The 15,047-nt window shown below is 36.2% G+C and overlaps 1 protein-coding gene across 1 annotated transcript in view; it reads left to right on the top strand.

The window, feature by feature from the left end:
* Positions 1 to 15,047, top strand: part of ADCY8 (adenylate cyclase 8) — a 253,284-nt gene that overhangs the window by 175,308 nt on the left and 62,929 nt on the right. Inside the window, exon 9 of the mRNA XM_063079734.1 lies at positions 1,947 to 2,047. Coding sequence (XP_062935804.1) covers positions 1,947 to 2,047 — 101 coding nt within the window. The remainder of the gene's footprint in view (positions 1 to 1,946; positions 2,048 to 15,047) is intronic.

The raw sequence follows: 15,047 nt of genomic DNA, 5'->3' as shown, positions 1-15,047 counted from the left end.
AGGCTCAGGCTCTGGGAGTTTTCAGGTTGAGGGTATTTAAAATCATAGGATGCCCTGCCCCAGCACAGAGAAAAGAAGTCCACTTCTCCCGACGAAGCAGAGAAGGCCACCGGAGGAAATCAGCAGACACCCGAGTAGACATCCAGGGTGTTCTGGAAATGATTTCTGAATTGGAAAGGTGATGGTCCATAGCAACTTCAAGATCCTGTGATGATGTTAGTAATGACACATATGATGATGATGAAGAAGGTGAAAAAGGAGGAGGAGAAGGATTAAGTACACTAAAAATTACTGTTGTTATTGTTTTAAAAATCCCATTATCAAATCTATATAACCAAGCCGGTTTGAAATTAATCAGTCGGCCAACAAAGAATATGATGACCTTGTGCAATCAGTTGTTAGAAGAAATTCATACATTTATCTTTCTGTGAATTTGCTTTGTGGCTCATTTGTTTTCAAGCGGGTATGTGTGGATCTCAACGGTTGTGCCTTGTTCTCAGGCAGCACTATTGGTAACTATTAGTAGCATGGATTTTCTGTAGTTTTGTCAGGAGTGAGTATGTCGTAGAGTGATTCCTGGTTCACCTAAAGATACCAAGCAGGTTATCAGCAAGTGGACAGAGGTGCCAATACTGGGGAGTAGAAAAGGCATTCACCTCCAGGAGCAATAAATGTGCAGTCTCTGAGCAGCGTTGTGCTTCATGCATGAAGCTTACCAGCTGCAAGTCATTCCCCAAACCTTAGCCATGACACCGAGCAGTAAATTCCAGTCTAAAACCCAGACCATACCAAGAAGTCAGCAAGAGAGTAAAAACCATATAATTGCTGATTTTCAGCACCATACCAAGAGGGTTGACAAATTTTATTATTTCACTGATCTATGAAACCTTATCTTGGTAATGTGGACATAGAGCTTAAGATGTTGTGAGAGCTCTGTTTACCAGCTTCCTGCATAAAGTAACTGTGAAATTCAAACCAGGGATGACAATGTTCCAAAACCAAGTTCAGCTTTCTGTTCCCCACCTCAAAAAATGGTCTGCATTCTGTGCAATATAGCAAGTTACCAGACCTCTTTGGCATTAAGGCAAACTGAGGTGCTTGGTTTAAGCTAATTCTATGGGGTTTTTTCTGTTTTAAAAACCCTTCCTTTTCTGTGAAAGTAGTAGATTATTCCTCATCTAGAGACTCCAACATGGCTCAGGAGACTCGGCAGGAGTAAGAAAAGTATGCATTCAATGTTGACCTTCCAGAAGCTTTTAAAGCTAGACAATGAAATTACTGAGTACTCTGGATAATCAAAATAAAGTTACCGCCTTCCCCCAGGGCCGCCTGGAGCAGACAACAGAAGGGCAGCAAGCGTATTGGTCAATCAATCTTAGTTTCTCCTCTATGAAATGAAAGGACTACACTAACTGGAGATCTCTGAAGCTACCTTCTATTCTAAGATTCTGTGAATTTAGTTCTAATCACTTTTTTTAAAACAAAGGAAGCAGAAAGACCCCCTGGTAAAACATTTCCCCATGTCCCCAAACCTAACAAGAAACAGTAAGATCCTTAAATGACTTAAGTTCACTTGTGAAGAAAGTCAATGTGAATTTGATTTGCTGTGTATATGGATGTGTGCTCTTTTGTTCTGTTAAAATGATCTGAGTTCCCAGGGAGGTGAAGAACTGCATAGGCTCATGCAAAGTCCCCTCCCATATCCTTCACTATGAAAGGAATTGTATTTACTCCTGAGGTCTCTCTGGAAGGCTGGTGGGAGGGATGGGAGATAATGCTCTGTAAAGGTTTTATTAAGGATTCCTCTTAAATTTTTTAAAAAAATATTTAATTGCCTTGTTTCTTCTTGCTGATCCCCCCAACACCAAACACTGCTAAAGCTTAACTCTTCTGAAAGCCCAACTCTGCTGCAAAGTAATTCATTCTCCTTTTTTTTTTAATTACAGTATTCTCAAATGAGGGATGAAGTATTCAAGTCAAACTTGGTCTGTGCATTTATTGTTCTTCTATTTATCACGGCAATACAGAGTTTGCTTCCTTCTTCAAGGTAAATATTAAAGGATTAAGTTATGAGGTGAAATGTTTTTGTGAGATGATGGTTCCTCACCTGGAGTCAGCCAGCAATCTTTTCAAGTGACCAGAATTTAAGATAAATGAATCCAGGATCCATACCAAAATGTTTGACAGTATTGATGCCTATTCTGATTGTCTTACTCTGCATAATAATCTATTACCCTGCCAATGCAAGAGTCTTTTTCCCCATCTTAATAGAAACAACAACCAAAATCAAAATAGAACCCACTCTTATTTGACACTACAGCCTTGACCACAGAAAGTAGTATAAGAGACTCAATCACCATTTATTTGTTTATTTGTTCATATGAGTTGTTCATGGACACAGCATCATAGCTTCCTGGGTCAGCAGAATTGGCACCTTAATAATACTGCAAACACCTACATGTGGGCAGTTCCAAATATTTGGATACAACAACTCATGAAATCCTCATGGCAACCCTATGAGGTAGGTATTATGATTATCCCCATCTTAGATAGAAGGAAACTGAGGTTCACAGTAGTGAAAAAGTTGCCCAGGCTCTCACAGTTGAGAAGTGTTACAGCCTGGATTCAGACCCAGGAAGTCTAGCTCTGGAGCCCACATTCTTAACACTCTAATAGGCACATAATTATGTCTTACAGGTTATAGATGGCATAACCATGATTTGAACCTAGTTCTGCATTAGTTCAATAGCCATACTTTCTCCTCTCTTCTACACTGTAAGCTAGCTCCTGCTTATTTTTGCAGTTGAATTGCCTTCTCCCTAAACTTAACACAAGTTTTCCCCTTTCGTATGGTTAAAAATAACATCAACAATTTTCTTTTAATATTTAGTATAGTCAAAGCAGCATGCTAGCCCCTAAGTATGGTATAATTTTGTAGGAGGAGGTCTTCGCCCTCTAAGACATATTTTAGTGGTAGAGAAAGACATTAACAGTGGCTCCCAGTTACTGATCACTTATTACATGCCAGGAAAGTACAAAATCCTTTGCATGGATTTTCTCAATAAAGTCTCAAAAATAACTAATCAATGCAGCAGAATTCTAATTCCCATTTTGTAGATGAGGACTTATCCCAAGTCTATATATCATCCAGGCTGGGATTTAAATCCAGAGACAGAGTCTGTGCTTCTAACTACTTAACTGCTTTCCACCAAAATCGGTGATTCATTCTGACTAGGTGGTTCAAGAAAAAATTACAGTTGCAGAAAAGGTGTAATTTTGGGTTGAGTAGGATGAGTGAGAAAGAGTGGAAGAGTATTGCCATTTAGAAAACAGCACTGGCAAAGGCACGGAGGTGTGTACAACCTTGTGTTTGTAGAACACTGAGTAAACAAAAGAGCCTATAATAAAGGATTTGTGCAAGGGTGTGGTGGACACTGTGAGTGAAAAAGGAGTATGCTAACAGAAGTTCAATGTCTACGACTATGTTAGGACTTTAGAATTGATTCTGGGAGCAGGAGCCTCTGAAAAATTTTTAGAAAGGTTGCAGCATGATGCTGTGAAGGAAAGATGTTCAAGTTAACTAACACTGAGGGAACGACAATGTTTGACCTTTTCTGGATTAGCAAGGGACATTTGGAGAAGGTGAGAAGGGATTCTGGGAAGATGGTAGCCGAGGTAACATATTTCTGAATCTCTTAGAATTTTCACATATCTGGCCAATTAGATAGCAAAACCAAAGACCTCTTGGACTGTATTTACAGCAAAAACATGTGACACAGTAGCCACATAAATTCCAAAGTGGAAGTGAGTAGCTGCAATCCCCCAATCGCCCCAAGATTTGTGTAATATCAACATCTGTATGGGAGAAGCAGAAAGAAGTACTGGGCATCTGTCACACCTGGGAATAAAAGGATCCCAATACAGTCAACAGATATTCACTGGAAAGTACCATGCACCAAATTGAGAAAGTTACCAAAAGCAACAGCAGCTGAGTGCAAAGGTCCACAGTGAGTTCTGAAGAGCTGAAACCATCAAGACACTATGAACTGATGAAAAACTGATCATCCAAATCTCCCTCCCAGGGTAGGGCCCTTGAAGGAACTATGTGAATGAAATCAAAATTACTCATAATATGGACTGTAGAGAAAAAGAGGAGGTTCAGGTAAGAGTGGGAAGGGAATCTAGCCATCGTGGTTTTGAACACTACATGAAAACAGCCAAAGAGAAAGCTTTTTAAAATTAAAAAAATAAAATAAACTATCCTGAACCACACACTCTTTCCAAAAGATTGAGAAAGTTAGTTTTACACAAAAATGAGCAACAAAATATATTGGTGGCAATCCCATACTAAGCCATTATAAGAAAAAAAGAGCTTAAAAAAGTAGAATAATATCCCTATCATCAATGAAAGCACTCCAAAAAGACATGCTTACAAAATATACCAAAAGTTTAACCTACTCTTTTAAAAAGATCTAAAGCACTTACTGTGATTCAAGACATGAAATAAAAACATAAATCAGAATTAGAAAAACTTAGAAATTTGGCAAGAGATCTCAGGAAATAAAAAAATAAAGATACCTTTTAGATATGAAGACTGAACAAGCAGGAACATACAGCACATAAACACAGCGAATAATGACTTAAGAGAAAGAGAAAGTGAAAGGAGGAACATTTTTAAGTTAAAAAAAAGACATTAAAAGGATTGACAGTGCCTTCTCCCCTATTCCTTGCTGCCACACCAGCGAGGATCCAATATACTGCCCCTGAGATACAGCTGAAAGAACTACAAGACACAGACTCTTCCTGAGGAAGAGGACTTAGGGAAGCCCAAGTCAAGAGGGGGAAACAAGGACACCAGAAGTACATATAGCTATGGAAATCTGGTATATATAGCTACTGGTATATATAGCTACAGCAAACATTAAACATAGTTCAGTTCCAAGCCAGACTAACATAAATGCTCACAGTTAAGGTCTATTTACCTCAGTTTCTATTACCTGATATAATCTGAACAGTTTTCAACAAAAATTACAAGCTATGCCAAAAGGAAAGAAGAGACAAAGCAATCACCAGAACCAAACTCAGATATAACCCAGATGTTGAAATTATCAGACAGGAATTCAAAATAACTATTATTAATATATTAAATGTTCTAATAGAAAAAAGAGACAACATGAAAGAAGAAATAGGCAATATAAACAGAGAGATGGAAACTGTAAAAGTGAATCAAAAGGAAATGATAAAAATACAAAACAATGTAACAGAAATAATGCCTTCAATGGACTCATCATTAGGCTCAGCAAGTCTAAGGAAAGAATCAATGCACTTGAAAAAAAAAGTCAATAGAAACTTCCCAAAAATGCAAATGAAATGCAAAGAGAAAAGTGAATAGGATCAGGGAGCCAGGGAACAGGTCAAAGCATCCAAGAACTCTGGGACAATTTCAAAAGATGAAACATATGCATAACTGGATTACCAAAAATAGAAGAAAGGAGAACCGAGCAACAGAAATATGAAGTGATAATGGCTGAGAATTTTTCAAAATTAATAGTAGACATCAAACCATGGAACCAGGAACCTCAGAGGTTAAATATTTTTATTAAATAACCAAATACAATAAACATTAAAAAAAAAAGCACACTTAAGCATATTATATTCAAACTGCAGAAAATCAAAGACAAAGAGAAAATCTTGAAAGAAGCCAGAGGGGAGATACCATCTTACATATAGAGGAACAAGGATAAGAATTACATCAGACAGATTGTCACAAACCATACAAGCAAGAAGAAAGTGGACTGAAATATTTAAAGTATTGAAAGAAAACCCACAAATCTAAACTTCTAAATCTTTCAAACGTGAAGGAGGAATAAAAACTTTCTCAGGCAAACTATTTTCACCTGCCTTTCCCTGCAAAAAAAGGAAAAAAAAAAAAAAAGAAGTCCTCAAACAGAAGAAAAATCTATAGAGATCTATATAAAATGGAAAAGAATCAAAGAAGAAATAAAGTTAAATAAAATATTTTTTCTTATTCTTAATTGATCTAAAACATAGGTGTTTGTTTAAAGAAGCAATATTAATATATTTGATGGCTATAAATATGGATAAGTAAAATGAATGACAGCAATGTCACAAGGTACATAAAGAAGGAATTAAGAATGGTTTGTTTTAAGATACCAGCATTACACATGAAGTGGTATAGAGTTATTTGAAGGTAGACTTAGATAAATTTTAAATGTACATTGGAAACTCTTGTACAAACACTAAAAAATTTTTTAAAGAAATATAATTGATACACTAAGAAAGGGAAGAAAATTAAATTATATACAATGCTCAATTAAAATCAGAAAACTTGCAAAAGGGAGTGGACAAAGAATAAATGTAATGGATAAAAAAAGTTACAAATATGGTAGCTATTAATCCAACTATAATAATAATAACAACTTTTACAAGTTAGTGGTCTAAATATACCATTAAAAGGTAGAGTTTGTCAGAGTGGATAAAAACAAGATCCGACCACATGTTGTCCTCAAAAAGCCACTATAAATATAAAAACTCAAATGAAAAAGTAAAAAGTAAAGAGATAGAGAATAATGTGTCATGCAAACACTAATAAAAAAAAGCTGGAGTACTTTTTTTTCAGAAGAAAAATTATCAAAGATAAAGATAACATTACATAATGATAAAAGGGTCAATTCTCCAAAAAGAACTAACAATGTGAACAGTTAAGCACCTAATAAGAGAGTATCAAAATACATAAGGCAAAAACTGATAGAAGGATAAATAGATAAATCCACTATTATACTTGGAGACCTCAACACCCCTCTGGCAGCAACTAATAGATCACACAGGTAGGAAATCATTAAGAATGTGAATAATCTAAACTTGTGTAGTCAACATTTATAGACTACAGACTACTCCACTCAACAAAAGGAGAATACACATTTTTCTCAAGCTCACATGGAACATTCACCAACATAGACCACATTCTGGGTCATAAACCACACCTTAACAAATTTAAAAGATTAAAAATCAAACAAAGCATGCTCTCAGATCATAGAGGAATTAAACAAGAAAACAGTAACAGAAAAATAGCTGGGAAATCCCCAAAAACCTTGGAGATTAAATAACATATTTCTAATAACACAAGTCAAAGAAGAAATCTCAAGAGATATTAAAAAATAATTTGAACCAAAAAATGAAAATATAACTTACCAAATTTGTGGGATGCTGCAAAAGTAGTGCATAGAGGGAAATTTACAACATTAAATGCATATATTAGGAAAAAAAAAGAAATATGAAATCAATAATCTAAGCTTCTACCTTGAGAAACTAGAGGGGAAAAAGCTACTTAAACCTAGAACAAGAAAGAGGTAAAAAAATAAAATAAAATAAAAATAAACTAGGGTAGAATTCAATAAAATTGAAAAGAAAACAGTGAAAAGCAACAAAAATAAAATGTGGTTCTCTGAAAATACCAATAAAATTGATAAACCTCTAGCCAAGATAATCAAGAGAAAAAAGAGAGAAGACACAAATTACTGTATTATAAATGAAGAAGAGGTTTTTCACTGCTGATCCCGTGGATATTAGAGCAGAAAGAAAATAACTCTACAAACAATTTTATGCCCATAAATTTGATAACTGAAATGAATTGGACCAATTTGTTGAAAGACACAAACTATCCAAGCAGAAAAAGCTAACCTAAATAGCCTTTTCTCTATTAAAGAAATTGAATCAATAATTTTAAAACTTACAAAAAATATAAAACACCAGCCCCACATGGTTTCATAGGTAAATTCTACCAAATATTAAAAGAAAAAATAATACTATTTCTCTACAACCTCTTCCAGAAAATAAAAGTGTTCTTAACTCATTTTATCAGGCTATCATTATCCTAATACTACTCTAGTAAAGACATTGAAATAAAGGAAAACTACAAACCAATATTTTTAATGAACATGGACACAAAAATCCTCAACAAAATATTAGCAAATAAAATTCAATATTGTGTAAAAATACTGTGACCAAATAGAATTTCTTCCAGGTATGCAGGGCTTATTCAGCATTCTAAACTTAAACAATATAATCCACCATATCAACAGACTAAAGAAGAAAAATTATATGATCATATCAATTGACAAAGAAAAGGCATTTGACAAAATCCAACACCACTTATGATAAAAATTCCCAGAAAACTAAAAACAGAAGGGAACTTTCTCAATAAAGAACATCTACAAAATCCTATAACTAACATCATCCTAGTGGTGAAAGACTGTAACTTTTCCCCCTAATATCAGAAACAAGACAAGGATGCGCTCTCTCACCACTCTTAATCAATATTATATTGAAAGTCCTATGTACTGAAATAGGACAACAAAAAGAAATAAAATGTGAACAGATTGGAAAGAAATAAATAAAACTATGATTATACACAAATGACATGAATTTCTATATAGAAAATCTCAAAGTATCCACCAAAAAACTCTTAAAACTAATAAACAAGTATAGCAAGGTCAGAGAATACAAGGTCTGTATACAAAAGACAATTGCTTTCCATTATACCAGCAATTTAAAATTGGAATTTGAAATTAAAGGAACAATGTATATATAACAGCATCAAAAATGCTCAGGTATAAATGTAACAAAGTATGTACAAGATTTATATGCAGAAAACTACAAAACACCCACGAAATAAATCAAAGAAGATGTAAATAAATGAAGAGACATTTTACATTCATGGATTGGAAGACTTAATATTGTTAAGATTTCACTTATTCCCAACTTCATCTGTAAATCAAGGTAGTGTCGATCAAAACTCTAGCAATATTTTGTACATATCAACAAATCAATGCTAAAAGACAAAGAATATAGCATAACCAGTATAATACCGCAAAAGAATAACAGCAAAGCTAGAGAATTCACACTGACTTCAAGGCTTACTGTAAAGCTACAATAATCAAGACAGTGTGGCACTGTAGAAAGAATAGACACAGAGTTCAATGGAACAGAAGAAAGAGTCCAGAAAGAGACCCATAAAAATATACCAAACTAATTCATGACAAAGGTGCAAAGACAATTCAATGGAGAAATGATATTCTTTTTGACAAATGGTGCTGGGAAGATTGGATGTCCATATGTAAAAACATAAATCTAGACACAAGCCTTACAGCTTTCACAAAAACTACTAAAAATGTTTCATGTACCTAGATGCAAACTATAACACTTCTGGAAGAAAACAGGAGAAATTTGTGATTTTAGGTTTGGTGATGTTTTTAGATACAAAACCAAAATTATGATCCATGAAAGAAAAAATGATAAATAGGACTTTGCTTAAATTAAATGTCTGATCTGTAAAGACACTGTTTTGAGAATGAAAACACAAGCCACGGACTAGAAGAAAATATTTGTAAAGTACATATCTGGTAAAGGACTTTTGTATCCAAAATACACAAAGAACACTTAAAACTCAACAATTAAAAAACAAACATCCAATCTTTAAAATGGACAAAAGATCTAAACAGACAGTTCACCAGAGAAGAATTACAAATATCAAACAGGCATATGAAAAGATTCTCAACATCATTTGCTGTTAGGGAAATGCAAATCAAAACCAACAATGACATATCACTACATACCTATTACAATGACTAAAATAAAATTTTTACAAACTGTCAATACGATTTTCTGGAAGGAACAACAACAACAACAAAAAAAAAACCTGTGGCACATCCAGACAATAAAATAAGACTTGGCTATAAAAAGGAATGAGCTATCAGCCATGCAAAGATATGGACGGATCCTAAATGCTTATTTCTACGTGAAAGAAGCCTCCCTGAAAAAGCTATGTGCTTATGATTCCATTTATACAAGGAGTCTTCAAAATGTTCACGGAAAATGCATAGAATGAAAAATCTACGCATGGATTTCAAAAATGTTATGCACTAATATAAACTCACACTAACGTGTTATGACATGTCTGAACAAGATATAGCTTGAAGCACTAAGGATGAGATAGCTGTTTGAAAAGACCCCCCTATCAGAGCAACATGAATTCTGCTAAAAGTGAAGTCAGAACAGACGTCAAATTTATGGTGAAACTTGGGTGGAAGAATGGTGAAATTACTGATGCTTTACGGAAAGTTTATGGGGACATTGCCCCAAAGAAGTCAGCAGTTTACAAGTGGAAACTCGTTTTAAGAAGAAATTAGATGATGTTGAAGACAAAGCCTGCAGAGGTAGACCATCCACGTTAATTTGTGAGGAAAAAAATTAATCTTGTTCATGCCCTAATTGAAGAGGATTGACGATTAACAATGGAAACAATAGACATCCCCAATTGGTTCAGTTTATGCAATTCTGACTGAAAAATTACAGTTGAGCAAACTTTCTATTCCTTTTTGCTTCCTAATCTTGAAAAATCTTTCAAGGGAACCCTTTTTTCTATTTTTTTTTTTTTTTTTATAATTAATAACGTGAAAAAGACTACACTGACACAGTTAAATTCCCAGGACTTTCAGTTCTTCAGGGGTGGACTAAATGGCTGGTAGCATCGCTTACAAAAGTGTCTTGATCTTGATGGAGCTTATGTTAAGAAATAAAATTATCTTTTAATTTCATTTTTCCGTGAACTCCTTGAAATTCCCTCATATAACATTCCGGGGAAGACAAAATTATAGATATGGTTAATAGGTCAGTAGGTGCCAGGGGTTTGGGGAGTGAGGGGAAGGAGAGTTGAATAGATGAAGCTCAGAATACTTTTTAGGGTGGTGAGACTATTATACTGTAAGGGTACATACATGACCCTGTGCATTTGTCAAAACCCATAAAACTTAAAAACACAAAGAATGAACCTTAATATATATAAACTGTTTAACATTTTATTTATGAGTTCAGAAGATCCCATGATGGAATCAGCCTGTGACAAATAATCTAACTCTATTGAAAGTGTACAAAACAACCTCACTGAAGGGGGTGGGGCAAAGGGTGGTGTCCTAAGTAGCTTTGTGAATGAGTGGAGTATATAGGACCAAAGGCTAAAGGAACTACACATAGGCATTGTGCTGTAGATGGTAAACATATTTCTCATGGAGGTATGGGCTAACAATTTGAAGCACCTATACAGGTATTTGAACAATGGAATTGAACAATTAAGTAAATGGATGGCAGATGGTAGGAGTCGGATTTCTCATTGTTGGAACAGAGGATTTCAGATAAGCAAAGGGAGAAGGTTAGATCAATCCCTGTAGATTAGAGTTGGAGACATCAGTACGAACTCTTATTTAGCTTAATACAGATAGGTAGTTATATATAGGTATATTTATAGATATGTTTTTATACACAGGTTAAAATACAAACATATTTGTTTCTCTGTCAGTGGAGAGGGCCTGGAGGCAATGACACCTCAGCAGCAGTGAGCACATCTACTACTCAGATCTTGGTTTCTAATGCCCATGTTCAGTAAAATCAGGGCTCCTTGGAGAACTAGCTCATTCTAAAATCAAGTCAGGAAATACACAAAATGAGCCTGGGATATCTTACAGGACCAGAACTTAAGGATGTGCTAACACACACACACACACACACACACACACACACACACACAGAATAAAGGGGGTACACTAAAAGGACACAGGAACTAACTGAAAAAGCTCCCAAGGGCCAAAGCTGGAACAAATTGTGCAACAAAATTAAGTAGTATTGGGTTATCATATAAAGTATAAAATAAATATCCACAGTCAATACTGATATAAATAAATGATTGCTAATCACTTATGATGATTTGTAACTTATGTAGATAATCTGTCCGTGATGAGATGGAACTTAACTCCCCAGTCCTTAAGTGTGTGAGGCTATACTGGAAGTGACTTCCTTCCAAACAGTACATTATAGGCAGGGGGCAAAATAAGGAGAAGCCTGACCAACATCACCTTGGCCAGGTGATAATGATCAATATCAATAGTGATCAGTCATATTGATAGGATGTGATGAGAAAAGCACATAAACCTGTTGTCTTCCTCCCTAAAACCCATAACCTAATCATGAAGAAAACATCAAACAAATTCCAAGTGAAGGATAGTCTACAAAATACCTGACAGGTATTCCTCAAAACAGTCAAGGTCATTTAAAACAAGGGAAGTCTGAGAAGCTGTTACAGCAAGAGCCTAAGGAAACATGGCAACTGGAAGATGATGTCCTGGATTGGAGACATAAGTATGGGAACCCCTAGAAAGAAATGTACAAGATGAGCCCAGAACATCTTGTCCTACAGGACAGCAAGGAAGACATCAAGCACTGTTGGAATCAGGCTAATAGAAACTCAGAAGCCACATTAAAGAAGCCCTGTCTGAAGACAGAATGATTTGAGCTTCAGTATGGATCATTGTTAAAACATTCAATCTAAACTCATCAAATCTATTTAACTACATGCGTTCATAATAATATTTTTAAAAGTTAGTAATCTTTGGTGGATAATAGGGAACTGGTTGGTTATCCTGGGAACTGGTGATAAAGTGAGAGAAACAAATGTATTTTCTGTGTTTTACAAGATCACCAAATAGTAGGTGAGGGAAAATATCATAAAAGTATTCCAGCTAATAATTTTTTTAATGATAAAATTAAAATATCACCATTTTTCAACTCCCAGTGAATTAAAGGGTCTAGGAATTGAGCATCAAAGGATGCTATTAGCACAAAAAGAAGAGACAACCTTACTTTCTGATGGAAGAACATGATACCACTTATGGTCTCACCAAAGGGATCAAACCCACGTCTGATCAGACCTTTGAATCCAGCTTCCAATTTGCAGGAGTTATAGAGGACAAAGGATGTTTAATGAGTACACACCAATAAAATCCAGATAGTGGGAAATGCCACAGGTCAAAGGCACATGTTCTTTAATAAATAAATTTTAAGAAAAATAAAGTGATAGAGAGAGAACTTATAGATATTTTCTAAAACTTAAAAGACAAATCAAATTTAATAAAATATGGGTGAGGCTAAACTATAGTGTGTGCAGATGGATAATAAGCTATAAAGAAATAGAAAGGGTATAATTGGGTTGGCAGAGAGGATTGTGATTGAGATAGGCACATGGATGGGCTTTCGGTGTGCCCTGCAAAATTCTATTTTAGGAATTGGGTGGTCATTACAAAGGCAGACACTTTATCGTAACTAATTAAGCTCCATTTTTGTATGGTTTTCTTTATTTATGCTTTATTTATAATTTATAAAAAGTTCTTAATGAAAGAGAGAGAGATAGCCCAATGTGGGTTCAGAAGGCCTTCTATCAATATTCACTGAATGCTTACTTTGTTCCAGACCTGTTCTAGGTGCTAAGAATACATATCTGAACAAAAACAAAACAAAACAAAAAAATCCCTGCTCTTCTGGTCCTTATAATCCAGTGGAATGAGACAAAGAAATCATTAAAATATATGTATCTGTCTAGATATACATGCTATATGAGTATATGCAGTTACTTATATGCTGTGTATGTAGATACATATATAGATATATATATGCTATGCAATGAATAAATCAGAAAAGGGCGTCAGGGAGCATCAAGAGAGAATGGGTTTCCTGACTACCCAAGAACGTATGAGAACTAGGGTCTAGGAGAAGGGATCTCAGGGTGGTAAGCTGTAAGTGTTGGTGGCATCTTGCCAGATTGACCCAAACTTCCTGGACTCCCCTATTCATTCCTGTCAGTGGGGATGTGGGAGCCAAGAAGGGTGTGGTCATATCTGCTGCTTGGTCCCTCTGGACTCCTGGAGCATAGGGTGTTCACATTCCCACCAAATGTCTTTTAAGCATCTACAATGTTCCTCTCTGTGCTGGACAGTGGAGATACACAGTCAGGGTCCTTGTTGTCATTAAGCTTACAGTCTAGTGGGGGTAAAAGACAATTGGCTGAACAGCTATAACATAGGGTGATGACGATCGTGATAGGGAACTTATAAGGTGGGATAGGATGTGTAGGAGTAGGTGTCAGGCAAAGGGATCGGGGCAGGCTTCCCAGAGGAGGTGACAGTGACAGCTAAGCTGCCTCCTGAAGGAGCTCACCAGGTCATAGAAGAGAACTGAGAGGTATCGGCTGTGGGGGGTGGGGAGCGGAGAAGGGCTGGAAATTGAGCATTCCAGAGCAGAGGGGTCTGCAAGCCTTGTTAATGAGTTGTGACCTTATTGAAGCATTTTAATGAAAGAAGCAATGTGACCAGATTTGTGCTTAGAAGGATCACACTGGACGTGGATAATAGATAGGAGGGAGTGAGGTCTGGGGTTGGGAAGACCAATTAGATGGCAATTGCAAAACTCCAGGCAAGAAATAATAAGGACAAGAGAGTGGCAGTGGGGTGGTCAGAAGAGGAATAATTTGCCAGATATTTAGGGCAGAGAGATGACGGTTCCCAGTGACTTACTGGATGTGGGGGGTGAGAGAGAATGAGGAGACCGGGATGACCCTGAGGGTCTGGACTTGGCACTGGACAAAGTGGCCACTGTCCACCCTAGGAGCCCACCCACATCCTGGGTTCAGGGGAAAAAGACCTGGAACCTTACCCACCACTTGGTCAGAAGGAGTCTCCAACCCTAGGGTTCAAGCTGAAGTTCATAATTGAAACACAGCCAGCACCCCAACCTCACTTGCTTGATGAAGAGAAAACCCTGGCAATGAAGGAAACTTTAAAGCTGAACCCTGACCAGACAACCCACATGTTATGGGAATTGAGTGGCCCACTCACCCAGACACAGCAAAAGCTTTCTTTAATACGTGCTGGTTTCCTCTCCAACTCATTTCATTTCTGACGGATGCTTTGTGACTCAACAGATGGTGGATGCCTTTCACTTGCATTTCTTCTGTCATGGATTCTTTTAGCAGATGAGGCAGTCTCCACTCCTATGACCACAGCTAATTCCCAGCTCCTGAAGCAAAAATTAGTGCGCCCTGGAAAAGAAAGACAGTGCTTGCCTGACTCTTTTCTTTAATTTCCAGATGCACACAGATGTTCCTTTTCCAGAAGAGTAAACTCAGGAAGGACTGGAAAATATTT

The sequence above is a fragment of the Cynocephalus volans genome, chromosome 15, assembly GCF_027409185.1.
Source record: "Cynocephalus volans isolate mCynVol1 chromosome 15, mCynVol1.pri, whole genome shotgun sequence".
In the NCBI taxonomy this organism is placed as follows: Eukaryota; Metazoa; Chordata; class Mammalia; order Dermoptera; family Cynocephalidae; genus Cynocephalus; species Cynocephalus volans.
This window is presented reverse-complemented; position numbering and strand designations above follow the sequence as displayed.